The following is a 26,084-nucleotide window of genomic DNA, read 5'->3' on the forward strand; positions in this document are numbered from 1 at the left end:
TGGGTAAGTTGGTTATAAAAGCGACGGCTTGCCAATTTCTTCCATTCTTCCCTCATGGCTGTTAGTGCTTTGAGACACTGTCTTAGACTGCACCGCCTTCGGGATCGGCTCAGGTCACAAAACATGTAACGTTCTCGTGGAATTCGAAAAAAACAAAAAATCTGCCTTCGTGGCATCATCGTCGTACTAACGTATACTCACCATCTTGCTGCTGTTGTGAAGCACACGCTCGCGTCATACACGCAGTTGCTTGACGTACACAGTAGCGTTGGTTCATCTGGTAACGCCTTGCAGATGCCCTAACGATGCTGGCTGCCAGCAAAATGCTTCGCATAGCATTGATTCCTGCAGTGCGTGGGATCTGCATATTTTTTGCTTTGTTTTCTGTGAACGGGAACGGGTGTGCATGGTCTCACTTTTATGTGCTCGTGTCTTGTTTTTCAATCACCTTTTCGGGCATAGTCGAAGAAAACGTTAATATTACACTTCGAATGCATGTGACTCTTGTTAGTCGTTGCTTCTTAAACGCGTAGTATTGAAGACTGGCAATATTTTAGACGTTACTAGAACGTATTCGCCAAAAGAATGTATTTTAAATATCACTTCATTTCCAGAGCTTGCAATATAGTGGTAATCCAGCATCACAGAAAGGGCTGAAGTAGCAACATACAGTGCCTGATAAATTGAACAAGCGAAATGCAAACGCCTCAGCGTGCGCCTTGCTCGTATGATAATTTTGCTTTCATTAACGTTATGTGTTCAGGTAATTCGGCATCTCTGAAAAGTAAATGAACTATCCAATTTACGCTCACGGCTGCGAACTATAATTTCGCGAAGACAGTCGCTCACTATAGGGGAACACCACTTCTTCCTTCTTCTTCTTTTATACTTTTCGACATTTAGTATTGGTCTTTACCAGGCGAAATTTCAACATGCTTCTTCGACATCCTTCGCCTTCCCGCGGTAGAAGATATTTAGAGTCGGAGCATGGTTAAGTTGCGTAATATATAGTGTCTTTACCTTTTGTTTATCAGCATACGAGCACAAGAAAAGGGGGAGTGTGCTTGCATTTGCATTAAGTTGGAGTTAATACGGCGTAATTAACGCGCTATGAACAAAGCGTATCAAGCTGATCAGACCAGTGGCAATAGCAGCTCTCGTGGTGCGCAAGCGTATACGTTTTGTGCAATACAGGAAAAACACTGGTTGCTCATACTGAGCAAGCGAAGGTATACCGAGACCGGAACAAGGTAAACAAATGAACTCGCCAACCGTTGCGCATATTTGACATAGTAATGAAAGCCTCAATCGGGCATTGATCTCGCGTGTCGAGTGTTCATTTGGCGCGGGCAGCTCGCTTCAAAGTCTCTGTTGGGCGGTGCGGGTGTTGTGCGCGTGTGTACGCGTGTGTGTATACATAACGTGTGTGTGTTTTGTGCGCAGCTGTTCGGCATGATCTGTCTGGGCTGTGCCTCCCCGGCGCTGATCGGCTACGCCCGGTTCTTCCTGTTCGTGGCAGCGCTCTGCTACATCGTCACGGTCCTGCTGTGCATCATCTACGTACTGGGCGTCAACACGGCCCTGTCGGCGCTGCCCTGGCTGTTGGGCGTGAGTACACATCCACCCGCGCGGGGCCGCGACTGCGCCTTGTAGCTTACCCAGCAGCGTTCTTATATTGCCGCAGAGAGGCACTGACAAAACATGAAATTTTCGTGCCTCAACAGGACTACGCGCGAGCCTGTAGGTAGCGTTTGAGTTCTGAGCTGACTCAGCGACGGTGCCGGGCTGATCTTGCTCAAAATCTTTCAGGTTTGAGGGTCTGTCTGTCGTCGTGCGCTGCATATGATGCTTTACTTTGGTGTATAATCCGGTTAGCATGCAGTTCGTCACAGAAATGGTCTATGGCCTATTAGGTATAGAAAAGTGCATGAGGCCAAAACCGTTAGCGCACGCAATTTATTGTTAGGCCCTGAGCTATGACTCGGGAGAGACGGTACACTGTCGCTGGCGCACCCGTTCTCAGACATCCGATTCACTTTGGGCGGCGTCGCGACGCTATATGTACCGTACGTTCCCACGCTGTGATAAACTCGCAAGGCCCTTCTTGCAGTCCAGCGCGCTTTTTGTAGCCAAGCTCCGAACTCAGACAAGGCTAAAAACCGGACATACGATGAAATGACACCAAGAGTAAAGAGTAGTGCATCGGCCGTTTTTTCTAAGCTTTATTTCATTTCCCATTCCTTTCGCCCTTCATCATTAGCTCGTACGCCATCACGCCGTCGTTATGACTTACATCGGCCACTCCGCTCGGCCACTCAGCTAGGAAAGGAGAGAAAATGAAATGTTCCGTTAAATATACGCGGGCCCTGGGCCCGTGTTCTGTAACGTTTTTTTTCTTAACATTCATTTTTCTTAACATGCGTCGCGCCCGCGCGCGCGTTTCTTTGCGTGTGCGTGCGTGTGCGTGCGCGTTGATCGTTATAGGTAAGTGTCTCTGACGTTAGCCCTTGGTCGGACCCTGTGCTCAAACGACAAACTCATGCACCAACTAGCCTAACAGCAAATTCGCCTGATGTGACCTCTTAGGTGCAGTACATATAACTGTAGAGCTTCGCGTTCGAAGCTTCTATAGTGAGCCATATTAGCTCCCTTAAACTTGCCCAAATAAACCTAGAGCCATCATTTAAGTATAATACTCTCTCTCTCTCTCTCTCTTTCTGCATCTGTGCTTTAACTACCATGTACAGTGAACTCTCACTTGAGTGAACTTCAAGGGACCGAAGAAAATTGTTCACTTAACTGAAAGTTCACTAAACTGAATATTCACTAGACCAACATAAGACATGGCATACAGAGTCAAAAGTTTGAAGTGCAATTCATGGAGCGAAAGACGTGGAATCCATAGTGTTAGAAATGTGTGAAATGGAATTTGTACATATCAACAAGTACAAGGGTCCTAACAGTTATAATGCTGCCTTTCTCACTTAGAAAAAAAAATCTGTAATCTTCTTCTGCATCTGTACTTTTAAAGCACAGGAAGTAACAAAACTGTCCAAAGAGTCAATGTTTTTGTACACCTCTTCTGAAACAGCTTGCTGTTGAGACACAAAGTCTCTCAACTTTACAATGTACCCTACAACCTGAGCTACAACCTCATCCCTCCAGGTTCTCGCTGTCTCTTGGTCGGCATCCTTGCTTTCGTCGCAAATCGTTTTCCACGCGATCCCATGCCTATCCCGAAATCTTATAAGCCATCCACTGCTTGCTTCGAAGCCGCGAACGTCCAGAAGAAGAGCGAATTCCTTCGTTTTGCCCTGTATCATCGGGCCGGACACTGGAATGTTTTGAGATCGTAGGTCGCGAAGCCATACCGCAACGGCATCGTCCACTTCTTTGAAGTACCCCGTGCAGAGTCGTTTCCTGGCGGGATTCATCGAAGTTTCTCCTTCAAGCTTCGATTTTCGTTCCACAATCGTTGACAACGTCGACGGTGCAATTCCATAGTCCTCTGCAACGTCCACTTGCCTTTGACCGTTGTCCAGGCGCTGAAGGATTTCCAGCTTGTCCGAGAGAGAGAACCGCTTCCGTTTCGTCGCACTCATCACGGAAGTGGGCACGCGAATTGCCGTTGTTACTTAAAACTGAAAGGCTCGACGTAGCCGATGAAAAACACACCACGTGGGTCGTAAAAATAAGCCTTGGTCCTCTGAACGAGTTCGTTAAACTGAAATATTGACTGTTCCGAAATTCGTATAAGTGAAACATTTTTGCATAGCATCTATAAGAAAACTGCCGGGGATATTTAAAATGTTCGTTATTCTGAAATATTCGATAAACCGACGTTCGTACAACTGAGAGTTTACTGTATAGACCTTCTTGTATACGCACACCATGACAACCTGACTACAGCATATGCAGCTGTAGTCACCTTTCATGGGAAGGTGGAAGCTGCAGTTATGGCCGTGACCCTCGTGTTCCTGTTGCATCAATGCCCTTCTCCTTCCCGCTCCTCTCGAGAGCGCAGTTGAAACTTAAAACACAGCGACGCTACAGAGCTGCTGCCTTGCTCCTTCGGTCCTGCGTGAAATAAGCACAACGATTTCGACGTAACGCGGTTGCGTGCACGAAACAGCCACGTCGGGCTGCTTCATTCGCGTAGCATGTACACAATCCCATAGTTGCAGGAACGTCCCTGACGCGCGGACAGTAACCACGCGGCGAATGTACATTCGCGGCGTTTTCACGCACGCGAGCATTATTGTGCAGCACAGCGACGTCGTGCGACAAAGTACGGCTTACGAAATTGCGAAAACTTCCTGGAATCTGGGAAACTGGCGTTTTTGACATACGACGCTGAACAACACGTATTCAGGTCACTTGAAAAGGACCGAATGGCTGGAAGGCAAAACCAAGGACAACAGTGAATATCACAATGTGCATCAGTCCTTATAAGAGTTGCATGATATTTAACACGCAGTGAGTATAAGTTTCTGCACACTGTCGGTGTATGAAACCTACTTGCGTTAATATTTGGAGCAGCTGCATATGCTGTAGTCAGGTTGTCATGGTGTGCGAACGCAAGCGCCGCGTAACACTGTACCATATATGTAGGAACCGTTGTGGCCTCCGAGATCGCGCCGGAGCACTAAAAAGAACCCCGCAGGGCAGCTCAGAGCACCGCAATGATCACGAAGCTTGCGAGAGACGTATTCTTTACAGGACACTTCGTCATTAGCCGGTAAAACACTGAGTGCTGTATTAATTAGACGGGACATTATGCACATATCGACACCGTACTCGTTCTTATCTATAGCAAATAACATTTATGCTAAACATTTGAGATACGTACTGCGAAACCGAAGCAACTAGCGGCATCAGCCAGACTTTGTTTTTCAAGATGTGTCTACGGATGATACCGATTAAGGCTCTTGGCCGGGCTTCGGCGACCAGTGCGAAAAGAGCAATACAGTTCTCGAGACATGCATTGCGGTAATTGCCATGGAATATGTTATGAACTGGTTCAGCTCAGCGTTCTCATGTTCTCTGAGGCGGTCAGTGGTGCAGTAGCCCGTCTGAACTACTGTATTCATATTCATCGATCTAACAAAAGCCTTTGACACTCTAGATCATTCTATTCTTCTGTATAAGCTCGAATCTTTCGGTATTTCTGGCCGACCTTTAAATCTTATTCGTAGCTACTTATCTAACAGGCCTCAAGTAGTGTATCTTAATGGCCAGTTCTCTTCTACTAAAGTGATTAACTGTGGCGTTCCCCAAGGCTCTATACTAGGCCCATTGTTGTTCTTGTTATTTATAAATGATCTACCTAATGTACTTACCAATTGTAACTGTTTGTTATATGCTGATGACACGACCATCTACTCATCACAGAAATCACTTACCGCACTTCAAGACACACTTAACACTGATCTTAACAATGTGTATTCCTGGTGCACTGATAATAATCTTCAAATCAATCCTTTAAAAACAACCTTTGTACTATTTCATAATCCAGAAACGCCGATTTCTTCTCCAATAACTGTCTCGTTAAATACTTATGTTATACCGACATCTGATTCTGTTAAATTTCTGGGTATTACTCTCGACAAACACCTTAAATTCAATAGCCATGCTAACTCGCTAATAAAAAAGGTTTCATTTGGCATCCGCATTATCATTAAAACACGCGCATTCTTCCACCCTCATATTATTAGATCGTTGTATCATGCTTATATTAACAGTCATTTATCATACTGTTTATCTTCATGGGGTAATACATATGCCATTCATCTCAAACCACTTCAACGTCTTCAAAATCAGGCAATAAAATTAATGACCTTTAGCTCATTCCGCTGCCATTCTTTACCTATCTATAAACGTCTTAACGTTTTACCAATTCAACAGCTCTTCTATCATAAGTTGTCACTCATTACATTTCGTCTCTTTCATCGTGAAATAACCTTAGACAGTCTTCCTTTTGATAACCTCATGAACAAAAATAATACTAGGTTTTCAGAACGCTATAACCTTCTATTACCTAAAATCAGATCTAACTATGGTAAATTTACACTTCGTTTCTATGGTATTTCACTTTGGAATCGCATCCCTGTTAATATTAAGTCATCTCTTTCACTGCAGTTTTTTAAACACAATATGAAAAGAATACTGTTAGCAGAACCATCGTTTCATTTGTCATAAATATATTTTCATATTTATTAAATTTTCTTTACATTATTTCTGTTATTGTATCGTTAGGCTTCATATTTCTGTAAAACACTTTGTATTTTTCTTTGTTCGTAATATGCAGAAGAGCCAATTTTTTTTTTCGGATTACTAGATGTTCCTGCTTATGATTACGTATTGTGATATTACTGTATAACGCTATTTTTAATATCTATCTAATTGTCTTCTATTTATTTGCACTTGTTCCCTACAAATTGTATTTCTTGACGCGTTTTTTTTTTCGTTTTTTTTTTTGTTTGTTTGTTTGTTCGCCCTCTACTTGCTGCTCTAATACTCTTATGCACCCACTAATGATAGGAGGTCCCCCTGGCAGTTTCTCACTCTGGGACTTCCTGATGCTGTATATGATATGTAAGCCCGTTTCACGTACATGCAATAACAATAAACTTGAACTTGAACTTGAACCACTGTTCCTACTCAAGAGCAGTACCTTGCAGGCGCTATAACTGATACAGTTTACGGAGTGCAGTTTCTTTGTTACAGGTATTTTACGCTCAACATCGTTTACGCTCAACTTCGTTTGCCCAAGCGACAGAGCTTACCACGCTTGCAAGGTGCAGAAAAGTTGACCTTTGGGATCGGTCAGCCAACCTTTTCTGATTGTGGGAAATCTTACGTAAAGAATAACTGTCACGTTTTATACTTGTCTGAGAGGGGCTGTGTTTCCAAGTGCTGTAATTTCCTAAGCGATGATCCTGCGACTGTTGTTTGAACATCCAATGGATAGCCGGCGTCTGACAACCTCTTGGACTGGTCTGCTATAGGCTTACGGCCATTTGTTGTGCACAAGAACCCATCATCCACCGTTCATGGCCGGCCGACTCCGGCGATAACGTGGGCGCAGCGCGGCTCGGACCACTGACGAAACGCGATAAGGAATAGTCGTGGAATATAATCGCTACATTACCCCGGCGATTCTATTCCATTGCTATTCCTTCTGGCGCCTTGACAGTCAGAGCGGCGCTCCGCCCCCGTGATCACCGGGTCGACTGACCGTGAACGGGGGATGATAAGAAAGGCATAGAATCGAGCGAAAGGAATCCTTAATTATACGAGCCGTGCAGGACATTGCGAAAGCAGGGGCCGAATTTACAAAGCTTTCTTTTTTTACATAGTGCTGTTTGTCATTGACCGCCGCCTTCGCTAATAATATTTCCGACATCACAATTGGCTGGCATAATTGCCCCGAAGAAGAGGTTTCGGCTCGTAAAAACTTTTTTTTTTTAAATACAGGCTCAGCTGTTTGCAACACCTCCTTTTACTGACTTAGACTGCACTGAATGAAGGGCAGGACTGGTGTATTTTCACGCGGCTGCAGTGGTAGCACCAGTAAGTCTTGTCAGGATGAAACATGAGCTTTATGTAATAACTCGATAGTACCTACAGGTAGTTCATGAGTTAGCACCAGCGGATTAAAATAGTCTCCAAACAAAGCCAATGGTGAGAGGGAGCGTCTGCATGTCATCATGTCATTGATACACTTATTACAAGGTTTCCCACAGTGTAAAAACATAGCTGAGCGACACAAACCAAAAGGGGACTTTACTACGCCTCGTAAGTTTTATGAGCTTTTCCACTTGATGAAACGAGGTGACGTGCAAACAACGTGCAGCAAAAAACACAAAGTGCACTTCGTACGGCTGTATTAGCTATATAAGACCGATACTTAGGCTAGATTTTATTTCTTTATTTTTATTCATTTATTTATTTGATTCTGACAATACATTTCATGATTGCCATGGCGCTGGAGCTAAGGGCGAAGAAATATGTCTGACATGGCTCCTAGTGCCGTGGTAACAAAGAGCACAACCAGAAATAAAAAACTATATATATATAAAATGAAAACATGACACATGGCCAACGGTACATGCGGTACTGCGTATATAATAAGCAATTAAACGACGTATCCTTAAGTTGCGAAGCGAATTAGCTACACACTTCAATATTATGGTGCACTAGTGAACTGCACTATCTATATGAAATAATGAGCACACACAAACATAATGTTGTAAACAATTAAGAAAATACAATTTTGATTGCCTCCTAAATGTGAGCCAATATGAAGCTTGTTGTATGATGTCAATTAACGAAGTATGTCTGCTTAGTAAATTAGGAACCTGGCATTTTATGGCAGATTCCTAATTGTGCTGTAGTTAGTACTTGTTCGTATCTTAATAAAATTTTTGCTTCTAAAAGAATATGCAGTTGCGACGCTGTATTTAGAAAAAAAAAGTTCTCGTGGTTCGCTTGTAACTCTAGGAAGGCGACTTCTAACAGTCGTTGATCATGCAAAGTATTAATGTTTAGAGTATAACCTTGCTTAAAATATGAAAAAGTAAGTTCATAGATAGATCAATTATAGATGAAACAAATACTCTTTTCCTACATGATATATAAATTTTGCAAGTTAGTTTTAAAGTTATGCCCCGCACAAGCGAACAGTAAGAAGCCGGGAGTTAATCAGAAAAAAATGTAACTCACTCTTGAGTTTCAGAGGCAATAATTTCAGAAGCCAAAACCACTTTCTGATTATGAGGCACGCCGTAGTGGGGGACTCCGGAAAATTCGACCGCCTGGAGTTCTTTAACGTGCTCCTAAATCTAAGTACCACAGGTGTTTTCGCATTTGGCCCCCATCGAAATGCGGCCGCCGTGGCCGGGATTCGATCCCGCGACCTCGTGCTTAATATCCTAACACCATGGCCACTAAGCAAGCACGGCGTATACTAATTAGCTTTCGGATTACCTTACGACACATATTGCAATTTACTAATTGTATCCGGTGAATTTGCAAGGCATATCCGCTTGTAACGAATTTCCAGAATGACGCCAGCTTGGAGATATGCGTCATCAAATTTGTCCTAAAAATGCGTTGTTCCACTTACTTTTCTAACAAAGCGCTCTTTTTTGCACTGAAGCACAAAAGTAACTGGAACGACCATGTATTTCGTTCCACACTAAGATAAATAATATATCGAAACTGGTGTCATCCTGGAAATTAATTTCTAGTTGGTACATCTTGCAACCTTACCGGCTACAATTCGTAAATTGCAATATGTGCCGTAAAGTAATTAATTGAGAAGTTAGTTATTGAATTCTTCTTAATTATTTGAATATGTTTCGATTTCTCGGGCTAGCAATGTCCGCCTCTTGGAATAATCAAGCTCAAGGACAAGAATTATGCCATCTGCCACAGGCGATTTCTTAAAATTCCGTAAAACTTTAAAATTATCACCATGCATAATAAATTAAGTGTACGGCCTCCCATTCCATATCATGGCAACTTAGAAAAAAGTATGTTTTGTTTAATGTAATCGAAAGCTTTGCTAAAGTCTAAAAAAATTCCTCATGTATTGCTGATTTTCCCTGTTACAAACTGTTTTGTCGGGGTTGTTCAGTCAGAAGATTTACTGACTCAATTTTTGTTGGAATCCGTACTAATTCGCTGTTACTCAGTTCTATATAGTGATACTTAAATTGCTCTTATATTGTAGAGTTGAAGGCTACTTCAATTGTTTTAGAGACAACTTGGAGTATATAAGGAAATTGGTCGATAATTACAAATGCAATCAACAGCACGATCTTTGTATAGAACCGCTACCTTAGCATATTCTTGGTTTGTAGCGTGAAGTGACACACACACACAGACTAGGAGAAGACAGGACGAACGCTGCTTCTATGTGTGTGTATTCGCGCTACAAACCAAGAATATGTTACCGTACCAACTTGCCCAACTTTCTATCCTTTTGCGATACCTTAGCAACAGTGACGTAGCCAGAAATTTCGTTCTTGTAGGGGGGGGGTCACGTTGCAGCTCGGCCTCCTCCTTATAGAATTTGTCGAGGAATCAAATACCTGAATAATAAGTGCATTGCCATTGCCAAAGATGCTACAAACAAATTCATGAACGCTACGCACTGTCAAGATAAGTCAAATATGTATTTTTTCATAATAGAATGTACTCGTATGTCCCAAAAATTGTGCCCGAAATAACTGATATCAATGCTTCCGTGTTTTTTGTCTATTTAATAAGTAATGCAAATATCACACGAACTTTAGAACTATATCAGTTCGAAATCAGCAAAGCAGTGCATGCCGCCGATATAAAAAAACGCAAAGGCCGTGAAATGAACAAGTTGAGGACGAATATTTTAATGAAACTTTGTCATTCAAGAACAATGTTTACATTTTTATACATATGCAACGGCCAGATAAAAAAATCTCAATGCCGCTGTCCTTTGTTCCAGTGTATTGCGCAGGAGCAGCTGTCACCGGTCGTGTATTGTGAGTAATTGCACCGAAATTATAGTCGCAACAGAGAGCACATATAAAAAGAAGGAGTTCTGCAAAATATACGAGGGCGAGTCTATAGAATTAAAGTGAGCTATTGCGAATATATGGCAAACGGGGTACTTCATTTAAAAGTAGTCGCCATGAGCATTTAGACATCTGTCCCGCTGACTAACGAGTCGCGTGATTCCCGTCTCATAAAACTACTTGGGCTGCTGCTTCAAAAAGTCTGTAAGTGAATCTTTCACGTCATCGTCCGACACGAATCTGGTTCCCTTGAGCTGCTTCTTCAATTGCCCCAAAATGAGGAAGTCGCAAGGCGACAGGTCTGGGCTGTATGGCGGATGTTGCAGCGTTTCCCACTTGAACTTTGCCAGTTTTGTGTTAACCACATCAGCGACGTGGGGACGGGCATTGTCGTGGAGCAGGATGACCCCATTCCTCAATTTTCCACGTCGTTTGTTCTTGATCGCGGCACGCAGCCGATCTGGTGTTTCACAATATCAGAAACGATTGATACTCTCTCCAGGTTCACCTGGAGAGACTACCTAGAGATACTATTTGCTCACCTATAGTTTCACTTCCTGAGGGACACCACTTTGGGTAGGCCGTAATAAAGTTTTTAAAGTACGCCAAGTTTTTCTCGGATGAAATGCATACTTGAGCGGCAGCGCAAACCGTTGAAATATGTATTATCAATGTTGTCTATTGGGTATCGCCATCGTGGAGAAAGAGTACGTAGGTCAATCACCGCCGCTGCGTCAATGACCGTTCCAGAGAAGGTTGAAGTAAAAGACTCGCGTGACGGCTGGCTCTCGCGTCGTCGCAAATATTGTGGTAGTGAGCCTATGTTTAGTGCTTGTATCGTCGTGAATAAGAAGCGTAAGTTGGCGCGTGAAATGAAATTATTTTGATGCTGTAGGGTCACATCGTGTGGGCACACCGTCTGTTCAGTTTCTACAAGTTAATGCATATAAGCATACTACTTATATGTGTCAATGCTCAAATGTATAAATAGGTTATTTCCCGCAATAAAGTGCTGTTGATAATTAGCACTGTATTTTGTTTATATTTTTGTCTTTCCTCGTGTACCTGTGCAAGAAGAAGAATTATCTTCAAAATGACATACCAACATGCCCATGTGCACCCCACTGTAATCGCCCAAGAACGTAATAACAAGCAGGGACCAGCTGATACGGGGCAAGAAATCTATAGCGGTAGCGAAAGCTTGCAATATTTTTTTCGAAACCAGTTTTTATACCTCTTTGGTGGCGTTGTTGACGTCCGTTCCCTTTGTGGGCGAAGGGCTTCATCAGTGTTCCCTTATAGTGCAGTAAATGACCAACCCGAAACGTAGGCCATCGTCCCAATCCTCTTCCCGGTGTCTCTGTATTTTCCCTCTCCTGATAGCTTTGCGTCCTTGGTGGCATTATATGCCGTCAACAACGTACATCCAATCACCTTCGCCGCAACCCCTCTGCGACCGGGGGATGCTCTAAGGAAGCGGCTACGGCTGAGGAACCACACAGCCGGCAAGTAAAGAAACGAACGGGTTGTCAAGACAGCTAGTTCCTAACAAGGTAATATTAACGTACGCGGTGCAATCGGCTCTCTGTTGACACGCGTCGAGTGGGGCTTCAGCGTCGCAAAGGCTGTTCGCTTCGAGGCGGTGTGGTTCCACATCATGGGATGTCCTTCATGGTCTACATCCCTCAAGGTTTCGCTGCCAACCACCGCGACAGTCGCCTATTGTTACGGGCTGTCTGCAACGGCGTTGTTTGCGCAACGCTATACAAGAAACATACGGTGTTTCTTGTTCACCTCAGCAGCACATGGTTTTGAGCTACAAAGCGGCATTTTTCAAGCTCCCAAAGCTGCACTTTTGCTCGTGCATTATGCAAAGCAGTGGCGCCGTAGCTGGCGCAATATTATGCGCAGCGAGTCGTGCACCGTTTCGTGAGCTATCGATTGGAGTAAGTGAACAGTTTTTGTACTGCGTACGTTGCGTATACGCAAGATCGCTACGTTTTACATAGTGCGCATGTGCAGAACGTAACACAAGTGGTACGTGACACGCATCCGATTCATGCATGCGCGCGTACATGGAGGGCGATCGCGTGCTGCTTTCGTAGTTTTCGTTTGTTCGGGACAGCATCAGACTGGTGGTTTGCGCAATATTACGGCGTCAAAGGCGACCAGCGGAAGGGTCTATTTTTCGATGGCTTACAATTTGGCATTGCTGCATGAACTCAACGCGCAGAACCGATTTCAGGATCCTGCGCGATGGGATTCGATTGCAGGTGCAGAATTCCGGTGAGGTGTCTTTGCGAGCGCACGTTCACAATCCGGCTACTGTGCCAACATCTGGCTAAAAATTTGGCTAACACATTTGTATTGACTTGACTTGGCTGCAGACAACAAGCGCTTTATTTTTATCTTTCAGATGGTTTACGTAACAGGTTTACGTACGCTTATATAGGTGGGCACTCCCGTGTACTAGAAGCCCTGTTGTGACGTGCGCTGTCACGTTCCACAAAGCGCTTGCGTGCTGCGTACGTATCGTCATGGCGAAGTACTAAAACTCTCTAATATTTCATATGCGCGAGGGCAATCTCCTTTTGAGAAGTAGAAGACCTTATTCAGTTATGACTCCAAATTTTTCTCATTAAAATTCTGTAGTTCTGTTAGGCAATGCTCCATTTTTGATTCTTGCTTTTCTAAATTTGTTTTTGTTGTTTGTATTTTTCATCCCCTCCAGTGTGAAGGAGCCATGATTTTTTTTAATTGTGGGCCACAACCACGATCTGATTATGAGGCACGCCGTTAGTGAGGGACTCCGGAAATTTTGACCACCTGGGGTTCTTTAACGTGCTCCTAAATTTAAGTACACGAGTGTTTTCGCATATCGCCCCCAACGAAATGCGGCCGCCGTGGCCGGGATTCGATCCCGCGACCTCATGCTTAGCAGCCCAACACCATAGCCACTAAGCAAACATGGCGGGCAGCCATGATTTGAAACAACGATGACGTCAACAACTCTGATTGGTCTTTGTTTGTGGAGGTAGCGCACCCCGGTGGCAAAGTGGAGAGACGCGACTTTTTTTTTCTCCTATCCTGCCTATCACTTCTTACCGCTGACGTCATTGGATGTCTGACCTCGGTGGTTTGTGAGTAAGCTGAAGAGTGTGGCATCAGCCATTCATAGCATAGCAGCCAATCATATAGCAGTTGGAGGCGCGAGCATCCCCTCCACACGCATCATTCTTCTCTGCTGTGTAGCATCGGCGGAGTGGCAGAGAGGTAAAATATTCGTTTAGCAGTCTGCGCGTCCGAAGGCCGAATCTTCGCGGGCCACTATGGCGGACATGGGAAGTGTGCCACTGCAAAACTGATTCTATCGTTGAAACTCTTAAGTGATTAATATTGTACCATAATAGCTTTAGTTTGGCATGACTTTACTACTCATGACACCCCATAAGCGTAATTTTCACCAAGTAGCGGTGCTTTGAACCCAAATAGTAGCGGATACGCGCGAGCTAACATAATGGGAAACACAAGAAGCGTGGCATTGGAGCCGCGGTGTTCCGTGTGCCCCTTATTAAGGTTTACACGATGTGCACGGACTCTCTGTGTTCTGCCGCAAAACGCCCAGCTATACGTATGTCGAAGCGCGACGGGCAGCCTACTTTGACTGATAGAGTGTTAGCGTGCTCTCCACCAATTGAGGGCTCCAGATTAATTTCGGCTGCATCGGGTCCTTGAAGGTACGCCTAAATAAGCTAATGATGAAAGCGCGCGATCTCAATTCGGCAGCATGCGTACTTGAGCGGAAATTCCATTTGAGCGAAAAAACTAAGTGACGCGATGCGACTGGCTTCTTTCTCTACGTCTATGTTGCGCTGGAGTTAACATGTTGTGCAGCTCGCACGAACTCACCAAAGAACGTGTACTAGTGTGTTCACATGAGACGTCTTATTTCCAACGTTTGTTTTTTCAGCGCGGCGCTGTGCCGACGGGACAATAATGGCTAAATTACGTTCCAACATCTTAACCTAAACCACCAGCAACGACATGAAAAGCATTTCAATGCTTCTTATAGTGCGAGTACCGCGTGGTACGAAACAAGCGCTGCGACCACCGCGCCGAACATAGGTTGGAAAAACATTTCATGTATTTTTTTAATTATTAATTGCCGAAGTACGCCCTGCGGGCGTAACAGAAATTAAAAATGTAAACGCCTGTGCTGAGTCTATTTTGCAAGATAGCTTCGCGTGCGACCCGCTGACACCGTCAGGGCTGCGACCTGCGATTCGACACCCTTCCGCATTGGGTGTGCGCGCGGATGGGGGCGTCGGCGGAGAGCGCGACCCTCGGCGGTCACGCATCGTCGGTCGGTCAGCTTTCGAGAGCGACAAGGCCACGCCGCTCTTAGCTCGAAGTGTTTACGCGGTTCATTGCTCGGCCACAATGCACCAACCAGGGCGCTAATCAGCGGCGATTCGCGGTGTGGAAGCGTCGCCTGCTTTTCATGGTCCACTTGCTCGGTTGTCTATAGGCCGCTTTTTCAGCGGAAGCGTAGAGACTCCGCTGTGTCGGATATACGCCGTGACACCAGTGGGCAATGCATGTGTATTCGTATAGGTCTAGTACAAGTTCCTCAACTTTGCGCCAGGGTGCCCTTGTAAGAAAGAAAGAAAAAAGCTCCTGTTAAGAGCCCATGTAGCGCTCTCAACACGTCCGCCTACGTCGGTCATAAATGAAATCGTTATGGACGAGCGACAGCTCGTGATGTCACTAGGGTCCCTAGAATTTCTAGGGACCCTAATGTCACAAAGATGCGGCGGCGCAGACGCCAGATTCGGTGCGTAAGGCAAAACAGAAGTCGCCCTCATTACGCGAACGTGTTTGTGAACATTCCATAATTGGCGGCAGTGTGGCAAAGACCGCGCTTTTATACACCTCCGACTCCGTTGCATATATTTGTCAATAGTTGCCTTCTGTTACTCTCTGCTGTTCTCTCTCCATGACCTTGTACTCCCCTCCGCTGATCACCGCTTAGGTGCCAGCAGCCAAAGCTATACATGCAATTACGGTGTGGCTAGGAGCATTTTTTCTCCCTTAATATCCTTTATTTATGTTTATTTATTTATTTTATTAAACAACCAATTGCCTATATGCGGTACCCTGCATGAAATGCAGACGTCTGACCAAACAGTTATCATTCTATATGCACCATATTTGCCGACCTACGTGTCGTAAGAGTTGGGGTCGAGCATGTCAAAAGGAGCAGCTGGCCCATGTCGTCGTCCGACTCATCCACAATAAGGACGTTGTTGAAGGGAGCAACTTGCTCTCATCGAGAACGAGCAGTACTGGGTTCGTTTACAATATTTATATAAAGAGTGGAGAACGTTACATCTCATCAGTCTAACATAACTGCAGTGAAGCACACCGAGGGACCAAAAACGGCTGCTTAAAACCCCCTCTTTCCTCCCTAGATCCCTAGGCCAGGGAAACTGCCCTCCAACCTTCGTCCAATCGGAGCTTCCAAAGTTCACGCACTCACTCCCGCACCTTTGTTCACTGAACACACATAAGGAGGGAGGCTTCCTAGACAGGTGCTGTCACGCTTGAATCAAGCTGGCGCGTCTTGATTCCTGGGATGACCCCGCAGTTAGCTGGTGCGTTTGTCAAACGACCATGGCGGTTACCGGAGTCCATGGGGGAACACTGTAGAACACCCTTTTCCAGTTTTCTTGCTCCCATTGGTCCGTGAAGGCGACAGTGAACCAGCTAAAAATACTCGGTCCGTCGAACGTGTCTCGCCTTCCGGGCGCCGGTATACCGTGGGGGATGCAATGTCAGCTTAACAAAGCGATTCGCCGCAGTGGGCCAGGAGAGGCTAGAAGGTCACCACTCCCGCTGGCCGATCGTAACAGTGCCGAGTAGTGGGTGTCCGCCCTCGAGGACCGGGTCGCTCTCCATCCGCAAATAGTGATGTAAAATTTCCTGAAAGTTTGAAGACGTGAAAACCAAATAATGAAAAAAATTATTGTTATTATAAAATTATGTTAAGTTATTGTTTGCGGTCAACTGGGAATAATTAACGTGCTAACAGGCATTTTTTTCATTTCGCCTCGATCAATATACAGGATGTTTCATGTAACTTGAGCCAAACCAAGGTAATGTTGTTTGCAGACGCTTGGAGATACTCAGGCTACCTTTCTGCATTCCGCCTAATTACGTAATTATTTTAAAGTAATGAATCATCTTCTCAATTATTATAATTAGATGGAAAATGTCAATGAGAAAATTGTAGAGCAATATGAAAAACTCCCGATACAGCTTTCTGATGTTCAATATAAGTGCTACAGGAGAGTGTTCTTACGAGCGTGAAAGAAGCCTGCGAATGCACGCAAAATTGCCGCGCGACTTTCACACTCGGAAAAACACTTTTATGGAGCACGTATTGAGCAACAGAAAGCTGTATCGGGACATTTTCATGTCGCTGTACAATTTTCTCATTGACAATTTTAACCTGATTATAATATTTGAGAATAAGTTCAATAATCAATTAAAACTAAGTATATAACTAGGCGGAATGCAAAAAGTAATCTGAGTATCTCAGCGCGACGGCAAACAGCATTACCATGGTTCGGTCCAGCTAAGTGGCATTTGCATACTTTTAAAGTTTGGCTCAAGTTACGTGAAACATCCTGTATATATGCGGCTGCCGCAACCGAGAAACGAACGTAAATGCGCCCTTGCGCTCAATAGCCGAACGCCACGGCGTCTGCCAAGGTTTACTGAATCTAGTATATAAACACGATGCGACAAATGTCGCCCTTTGGAAATACGGACATAAATACACTTGGAATAAGAGAAAAGATCTGCCCAATTTGTATGTCATGAATTCACAATCATCATCACACAACTCTATTTGTAAAGTGATCAAACTAACACGTACATCTCGCTGACATATGTGTGCGGCTGTGGTGTACTGGGTCGAGTACTCGTTTGTCATGCGGTGTTTGTGTGTGCCGCGTGAACGGACATTGCTTTGCATATATGTATACTATATGGCCGCTATCCGGTGGCTCTGGTCTGCACAAGAAAAACACAACTTTTTACGAAAAAGAGAAAAGAAAAGGTCAAAAGTACACAATGGGCCGCAGAAACGAAGACCACATCCAAGCGCCGCTATGTCGAACTATACCACATAAGTATGTCCCAGTTTCTCCTATATAGCATTATAAGTGGAATTTTACTGAGAGCGTGTATCTATATATCATATTCAAACCGCAAAATATCAGAACCATGAGTATAGAATACCATCGTGGACACTATACCATATGTAATCAATGAAGGGGCTTCCTTTATCGACGAACTAACACTGTCATTTTAGATGCAACCTCTCAATTCCCACGTGCTAACTATATTATTTGTGGTGATTTTAACTTTCAGAATATAAACTGGAACAATCTAACAGCATCATCCAGATTTCCTTGATTTAGCCTTAAACTTCAATCTTACACAAACAGTAAACTTAGCTACACGTGGCTCAAACACCCTTGACCTGGTCCTCACTTCTAAACCCGAATACATTCAGTCGATAGCATGTGTCAATGGGCTGAGCGATCACAGCATTGTCCTTTTCAATTTGCATATCCCAGTTCCAATCAAACAGCGTTCAATAAAATTAATACGGTAGTACAATAAAGCTGACTTTTCCAAAAATAACAGCGAACTGAATATTTTTTTTTTTTAATACCTCAAGGAAACTGCCTTCAGAAGGTCTGTTGACGCAAACTGGCTGTTGTAGAAGCAAAAGCTACTCAGCTTAATCAATAATCACGTACCCCTTGTTTGCATTCGTGGTGTCATGGGAAAGCCTTGGTACACAAACCAACTAAAAAGACTAGCACAAAAGAAAAAGCGCCTTTTCAGAGTGGCAAAAAAATGTGGTTCTGCCCAGAAATGGAAGAAATATTTCATCTGCCTGCGCGAGTACAACAGCCTTCTGAAGCTTTCTAAGAAAAAAATTTTATCACCAGGATCTTCTCAATATCATCCGTGTAAACCCGAAAAAATTTGGGAAAATACTCGCACCAAGTAGAAATCAGTCGCATAACATTACCATAACTAATCCTAATGAGTCCCATGTTCCAGTTGAAAAGCGTTCTGACGTCTTCAATTCATACTTCTCTGCCGTCTTCACTTGTGAATCTTCCACCAACATTCCTGTTTTACCAAGATTTTGCGGCACTGAAATGCCTCCCATGCTGCTGAAGGTATCGCGAGCCTAATCAATAAACTTAAAATATTTAGCTCCCCCGGACCTGACAACATACCGGTGAAGATACTAAAAGCCACTAACGTGATTATTAGCCAGATATTACAAATCATTTTTACCCAGTCTATAAGCGAGGGAACTATGCCCAAAGACTGGAAACTAAGCAAAGTAACCCCCGTTTTTAAATCTGGTAAGCGCTCCGACCCATCCAATTATCGCCCGATCTCACTTACATGTATTGCCTGTAAACTTTTAGAACATGTCATATATTCCCATATAGCGTCCCACCTCGACAGAAATTCTTTTTTTTTTTTTTAGCAAACAACATGGCTTTCGTCTTGGCTTATCATACGACACACAACTTTTTGAATTCACCACAGATCTCCACCTAAACTTAGATTCTTTATTTCAGACTGACGTAATTTACTTAGATTTTTCAAAGGCTTTCGATCGCGTCCCTCATCACCGACTAGTGTCCAAACTTTCATGCCTTCACCTCGACCCACTAATCCTATCATGGATCATTTGCTTCCTGACAGATCGCCTCCAGTTCACCTGTGTTGGCGGTTGCTGTTCAGGTACTACCAAAGTAATATCGGGTGTACCACAGGGATCCGTCCTCGGCCCACTCCTTTTTCTAATATACATTAACGACCTCCCAACAGACAATATTACATCCACAATACGTCTATTCGCCGATGACTGTGTTATTTACCGTCGTGTCACTACTAACACTGACCAATCTATTCTGCAAAATGACCTAAATTCTATTGACAAGTGGTGCTCACGCTGGATAATGGAACTAAATGTCTCCAAATGTAAGTTAATGCATATATCACGTAAACGCGCTATATCCAAATTTATATACTTTGTGGGCTCTGTGCATTTATCTGAGGTCGACAGTTACCACTACCTCGGCGTTATCATCACTAACCAACTAAATTGGTCGAACCACGTTCTACAAATAACAGCCGATGCCTCAAGATCCCTTAACTATATTAAAAGATCCCTATCCTTGTCTCCTCCGTCGATTCGTAAACTAGCATATGAAATTTTCATCCGTACCAAATTAGAATATGCGTCTACAATTTGGAATCCGCATCAAAAGTACTTGATTGACACTTTAGAAGCTACTCAAAATCGTGCCTCCCGTTTTATCTTATCGAACTATGACAACACTATCAGCGTTACTAACTTGAAGTTATCCATTGGTCTACCCCTTTTAGCATCAAGACGTACAATTTCGCAACTCTGCCAATTCAATAAATTGTACTATAACTTTCGTGACCTTCGTTCCTCGCTTTTATTTCCACCCCTGCGCTCATCACATCGTCTATTCAGTTCTTTATGTATCCAACGCCTTCATGGTTCTACAAACGCTTTCAACAAATCCTTCCTTCCCGTTGGAATAGAACAATGGAACTCGCTCCCGGAATCCGTTGTTGTAGAGCGAAACCCTTCGAAATTTCGAGAGTTACTAACCACCCACATTTGCAACTAATTATGCTAAAACCTGTTCGTTTTAGTGTCTTTTCAGTTGTTGCTTTTTTTTGCTTTGTACATGACCATTCATTCGATGTTTGTATTATTGTCCCCCCCCCCCCTTATGTAATACCCCACATGGGGCCCTTAAGGGAATAATAAATGATGATAATGATGAAGACAACCACTTTTGGTTTATTGTTGCTCTTCTTGGCGCTTACTTTATCAAGTCAAAAACCAGCTTTCGCCCGGGTATAGCTGTGATGGATTGCCGCAAGATAAGTCAGCGAAATGCAGGGTTCGACGGAAATCCGTCTGGTCTGAAAAACTGATGGCGGAAAATATCGAGCGCCGACCAGTCGTTGAAAATAAAAGGCGTTTCGGCCCTGCTATAGTACACGTACGTGTGCCTTGTTCACGTTGACTACGGGGGCTCCCGTACGTAGCAGGCACCAAGGCTCCCGTACGTAGCAGGGATGAAACGTCGTGTTTTCAACGATTGGTCGGCGCTCGATATTTCCCGCCACAAGTAAGATATATCGCTCAATTCCAGAACTATGAGCGTGATTACACGAGCTATAATTTTGTATTTATTTATTTATTTAGACACGTATACATTCGCCTGAGGGCGGGGGGCCAGCAAAACCTAATAGCAACGTATCACAACTGCGCTACGCGTTTTTTTTTTAATATTTAATACATGTGTGCAAGGACACGCTGGTGCCTATCAGGCGCGCCAGTTACTTCTCTGTTCCAATTTGTGGGAAAGAAATATTGCGCAAATAGTGAAAAACACTGCTGTACCACAAATACGCGCTAGAAAGATGAGCTGAGTAGAATGCGCGGTTTTTCTTGCATGGAGGGTAAGTGAACCTGCATGCAATTGAAACGCGTAAGTTCCCCTATACTTTCCTTGGTTTAATTGTCTGTCGGCCTCATTTGGTTATGCCTAACAAAATTCGGGCCCCCCCGGTGCCCTTCTTCACGTTCACTACATGCAAAAATTGCATGAAGGCGCCCTTGCTATGGGCGTCCCCTTTGAAAGGGGGCGGCGGGTTTCGCCACCAAGCTGTTGCTAATAGCTTGCCTAGCTCTTTTCTTTTTCAGGAAAACGCACACAAAGAATTTCCAGCATCAAACTTTCTGAACAGCTACTGGAAACATTATTTTTGTATGCCTCCGCTGTTTGTGATCTCCCTACTTTTCTGCAACCAAACCTCCAATCGCCTTTTACTAATCTCTATTGCGGACATGTTCTCTTTTCCCCTGCTATTCTTGAACCTAATGGCTTCGAGAAGGCCAGAGGAGCCTAAACTGACAGCTGGGTAGAATTATTCACATTCTAATACAACATTTCCCATCGTTTCCCCAGATTTACCGCAGCAAGCACACGTTGAGGGGGTTCCTCGCTGGGCGCCCTCTATTGATGGCCTCGCTTCACGCGAGAACGCTGCGGCCCGTTATGCCATTTCTCACTCGCTCCTTCGTAACGCTTCTTACCTCACGCAGGAGCTGGCATACACGGTGACGGCTGTCGTCCTCTACATCATCGCATCGGTAACGCAGCTGGTGTCGCAGTCAAGCTACTACGAAACTTGGCCTACGATGTTCAGTGCTCTCAACGGGCAATACATCGCTGCTGGCGTAAGTAGACTCATTTTGTGCATTCGACGTTTTCTTTCTTTGGCCTCGCGACACAACCTCTCGTAATTCATCGCTCCATTGACATGTCGTTAACACTGGCCTCGCGCTCTTTGGTCATACTTGGCCCTAGCGCCACAAAACACCGCATATCATCTACATCAACATCATCATCACAAGCTCATTTTTCTAGGCTATGTAGACCCTTTGCATCCGCGATGTGGCAGCAGTGCGTACATGACCCTAGAGAACTTCTGGTCAGACATTTATGACAGTCCAGTTAGCCCCCCCCCCCCCCCCTCCCCTCCAAAAGAAAAGAAATATTTTGTCGCATAGTATACTGTAACCACATATTCTTGACGTTTTCTGATATAAAGAATGTGCGCCGTGCGTCGAGCTCATGTATGTTATTTCTTTGCACTTAACAATACAATTCACTTGTGAAACTCTCTTACTCTGCAGCAAAACTGGTGCCAGTTGGAGGGTCCTATGAATTTATAGGCTATCGTAACGTGTTGTTCCGGAGGGATTAACGGGAAGACTTCTGGGAACTCTGTAAGCATGAAAAGGATCTATAGGTATAGTTATGCAGTCACCAAGTTCATGAACCGTAAAACCGTGGAACCTTTAGGGGCGGTTGCCGACTCAAGGCATTTCAGCTGTGATCTGACACTGGGTAATAAGTCATAAAAGGAGTCGAGGTAAATGAAGACAACAAAAAAATTTTAATATTAGCCAAAATGAGTGTAACTTAAGTACGCAAGGTGATGAATATCCGCGAAATGGAAAGTTAGCGTCCGCTTGAAGCCAGCACGAAGCTACGAATTCCATTCTTTGAGCCATTAATCGCGGTAGTAAGCTTTAGAATGATGACTTGGTGGTCTTTAGGATGCAGAATCACAAACAACATTCCCAGCACTGGCACTGTGACAGACTCCGAGCTTTAGCCCGGCAGTTTTCGGTCCCTGTTGAACATTTTCGTCACGCTCGTAGAAGCACTATCGCATGTTGCTAGCCTTCTTTTTTTAGGTGTCAGCAGCCAATTCAGAGTATAGATTTAAACGGATCATTCGAATGAGAAAATATGCACTAAGAAATTTATGCCCGCGAAATGTGTAATGTGCAATTACAATATGACCTCAAAAGCTTGATGAAAGTGCACACTTTTCACAAGAAGAATCACAACATAAGGGCGTAATTTTTTTTTTTTTAGTACTTCTCTGGGGCACACGTGTGCCACGCTGTTCGGGGAGGGTAAAAGCGCGGGAGCTCTTACCCAGAGATAACCATTTCGGGGCGGGGTTAGACCCCCTTAAATTCTCCGAATTCCCATAACCCTGCAGGAAACACTATCTGGCTGAAGCATCATAGTCAGTGTACAATGTTTTACTAGCGTCATATCAGTGGCCCCTTTCCGCTTTTTATATTCGCACGTAAAGAGAGGGCGCTATGTGTACTGTTGCAAACACATGCAAGAGAGTTCTGTATCCTTGCTAGCGATTTTTTTTTAAAGCAGTTACAACTCAAGAAGCGCCCGCTGGAATTTTTTATAAGACCGCGTAGTGCATGCAGGGTTATCCGGGGAAGACCGAGAAAAAAGATCATTACAAGGTCAATTGGCATGTAATTGTGTGCCATGTTCTACAGAGTAGCGGGTTATATGGTCTGAAGTACATTTTGTTGTATGAAATCATGTTGGTTCGCATGGTTGCGCACAAAGATGCGGCCGTTGACGTAGTGCCGTCGCATCTGCAGGTGTTCGGGCTGCTGCAGGCGATCGTGTACGGAGCCGGAGCATTCCTTCTGTTCCAGGACTGGAAGGCGACTAGGCCGCCCCCGCCACCGCCGCAACCGCCGCGCCCTACCAACTGAGAACGGCCAGCGACACGCCGAGAAGTGGACGCCTCTTGCCTCGGGACGCTTCCCCCCAGTTTTTTTATTATTATTTTTTGCTCGCCCAGAGCCGAGATGAGGGGGGCCACGGCTACCCACGCACTAACAGAGAAGACGCAGCACTCACGGACCGCACACAACACTGCTTGCGGTTCTAATTACGAGCGCACCGTCTGTCTGTATAGCCCGCCGTCTTCTACTCGAGTTGAAGGACCAAGCGAGAGAGAGAAGAATATTACTCTGCGCGTGTTTTTTTTTTTTTTTTTTTAGTTCGCAACTATATTTCTTGTAGTCATCTCGTTAATTGCGACCAGTCAAGTTTTCACTCACGTGAAGTACGTGGCGGTTACATTTACTTTTAGCCGGCACGTATACATCCCATCCCTTTGTATCCTCAAGACTGTATAACGAACTCGCTGACACATTGGCGTGCCGTCATGAGATTCTCAAACAGATTATTAAAAACTGAGTGCTGCCTGAGTACTTGTGAAAGTTGCATTTCGCGCTAACAATGGTGGGAGCGGGTTCCGACGCGTTCGGGGGCATTATGGTTATACCTCCGCGCAATGGATCAAGGGAAGCGTCTTTCGTCCATTGCGTGTGCGTAATTCTGGCACTGCAAGGCGCCACAGTCGCTGGTAACCAAGCGAAGACACAGAGACTCCCTCATTGGGTACCTGTGGCGGCATATTTTTACGGCTTGTTCTTTAGCACCATTAGATAAGTACCTGGCTGTGTTCTTGCATTATTTTCCTTGAATTAGCTATTCGGCATTTTGGGCAGCGAGGACACGCCTACCATTGAGATATTTATTGAAGTTGAAATAGCGACGGTATTTATCGCCCTCCTCTCTTCAAGAACAAATTGTTAGGTGCCCGAGCCCAAGGGATATGATAAGAAAAGCTAATTTGATGCGGTTTCGGTTAGAAATACGAATAACGTGAAACAAAAGAAAAACATTTACAAATGCCGAATTATTGCGAGTGTCGGGTTATAGTTTTTTCTTTTTCCACTATAGCTATAAACAGGCTCAAGATGCGTTGAGCTGAGTTGATAGAAGTATGTGTTAGCCCTTTACTAAACTTTTGGAGTATTTGTATATCGGCAGGTTTGAGGATAATGCTGTTGAAGACAGAGCTCTGTTGAACCGTCGTCCGAGTTGGAGTAGGTGCACAACTACTTCCAAAGGAGTACCACCACGACAGCTCATTTTGAGGGTTGACTCACTGCGAAATATTGTAAAGCCAGTGTGTTGCACGGAGTTTCACAAGCTTAGCACAGTCCCCACATTGGTAACCTATAGTTGAAGCACACGTGTATACAGTTTTGTTTCAATTTTCGTGCGCTTCCTCTTTTAATAGACGCCAGTAAACAACGAACGCTGTGCGGAGTTTCCCAAAACAGTGTATATTGTGTGCATACAAAGGTTTACCTTTATATCATCGTTCCTTGTTGAGAATCCGGGTTCAGAAAATACAAGATTTATTTTAAGCGCTTGTTTGATGCAGGAGATATCTGTATATACTGCTAGGTACAATAATTCCGTGTTTACCTTGCTGCAGCATGTTTGCCTCTATTTAAGATATCATTGCTAATCCGCCCTACTTAGTACTTCTGCCACTTGATATGCTTCGTGGCAGAACAGTTCGCTTTCTTGTCGACGAAAACGAGACGCATGTCGATGTTGATCGTGTTCCGGCGCAGAGACCGCGCGGCTTAGTCGATCTAATAATTGCGGTTATTTGACGACACATCTACGCACTAACAAATATCTGAACTCGTCATTCTTGTCGCACTGAAATGAAATAAATGCACGTACAATCGTGCACTTCTATATATTGCCTGGCCTGCATCCTTCAGTCCGGTTTACTGTGGTTCTTGCCCTTAATCCAATGCTCACTGAGAAATAAAAGTCATCGAAAGCGTAGCGCCGCTCGTTGCGGCCGTGCAAATGACTCTGCTATACCTTGTATGTCTTATACCAAACTCTTCATCGTAGTTTGGTATCACAAAGGAAAATAAAAACTGAAAGGCACGCCGTCGTCGATGGTTGCTCATCAGCATGTCGCTGACTAATGAGTCGGTTTCAATGCGCAAGTCTTAGCAAACAAAATAATAATAATAATAATAATAATAATAATAATAATAATAATAATAATAATAATAATAATAATAATAATAATAATAATAATAATAACGTGCCACTGCTTTGGCGATTCTACGTATCACATACTGAGTTACGT

The 26,084-nt window shown here is 44.2% G+C and overlaps 1 protein-coding gene across 2 annotated transcripts in view; it reads left to right on the top strand.

Annotated features, from left to right (window-relative positions):
* Positions 1–25,675, top strand: part of LOC126544266 (MARVEL domain-containing protein 1-like) — a 130,116-nt gene extending 104,441 nt beyond the window's left edge. For both annotated transcript variants that reach the window (XM_072287167.1, XM_072287170.1), the window contains 3 exons: positions 1,444–1,608; positions 21,817–21,951; positions 23,704–25,675. In XM_072287167.1, the coding sequence (XP_072143268.1) occupies positions 1,444–1,608; positions 21,817–21,951; positions 23,704–23,820 (417 nt within the window). In that variant the 3' untranslated portion in view covers positions 23,821–25,675. The remainder of the gene's footprint in view (positions 1–1,443; positions 1,609–21,816; positions 21,952–23,703) is intronic.
* The last annotated feature ends 409 nt before the right edge of the window (positions 25,676–26,084 follow it).

Source organism: Dermacentor andersoni, chromosome 1, assembly GCF_023375885.2.
Source record: "Dermacentor andersoni chromosome 1, qqDerAnde1_hic_scaffold, whole genome shotgun sequence".
NCBI lineage: Eukaryota > Metazoa > Arthropoda > Arachnida > Ixodida > Ixodidae > Dermacentor > Dermacentor andersoni.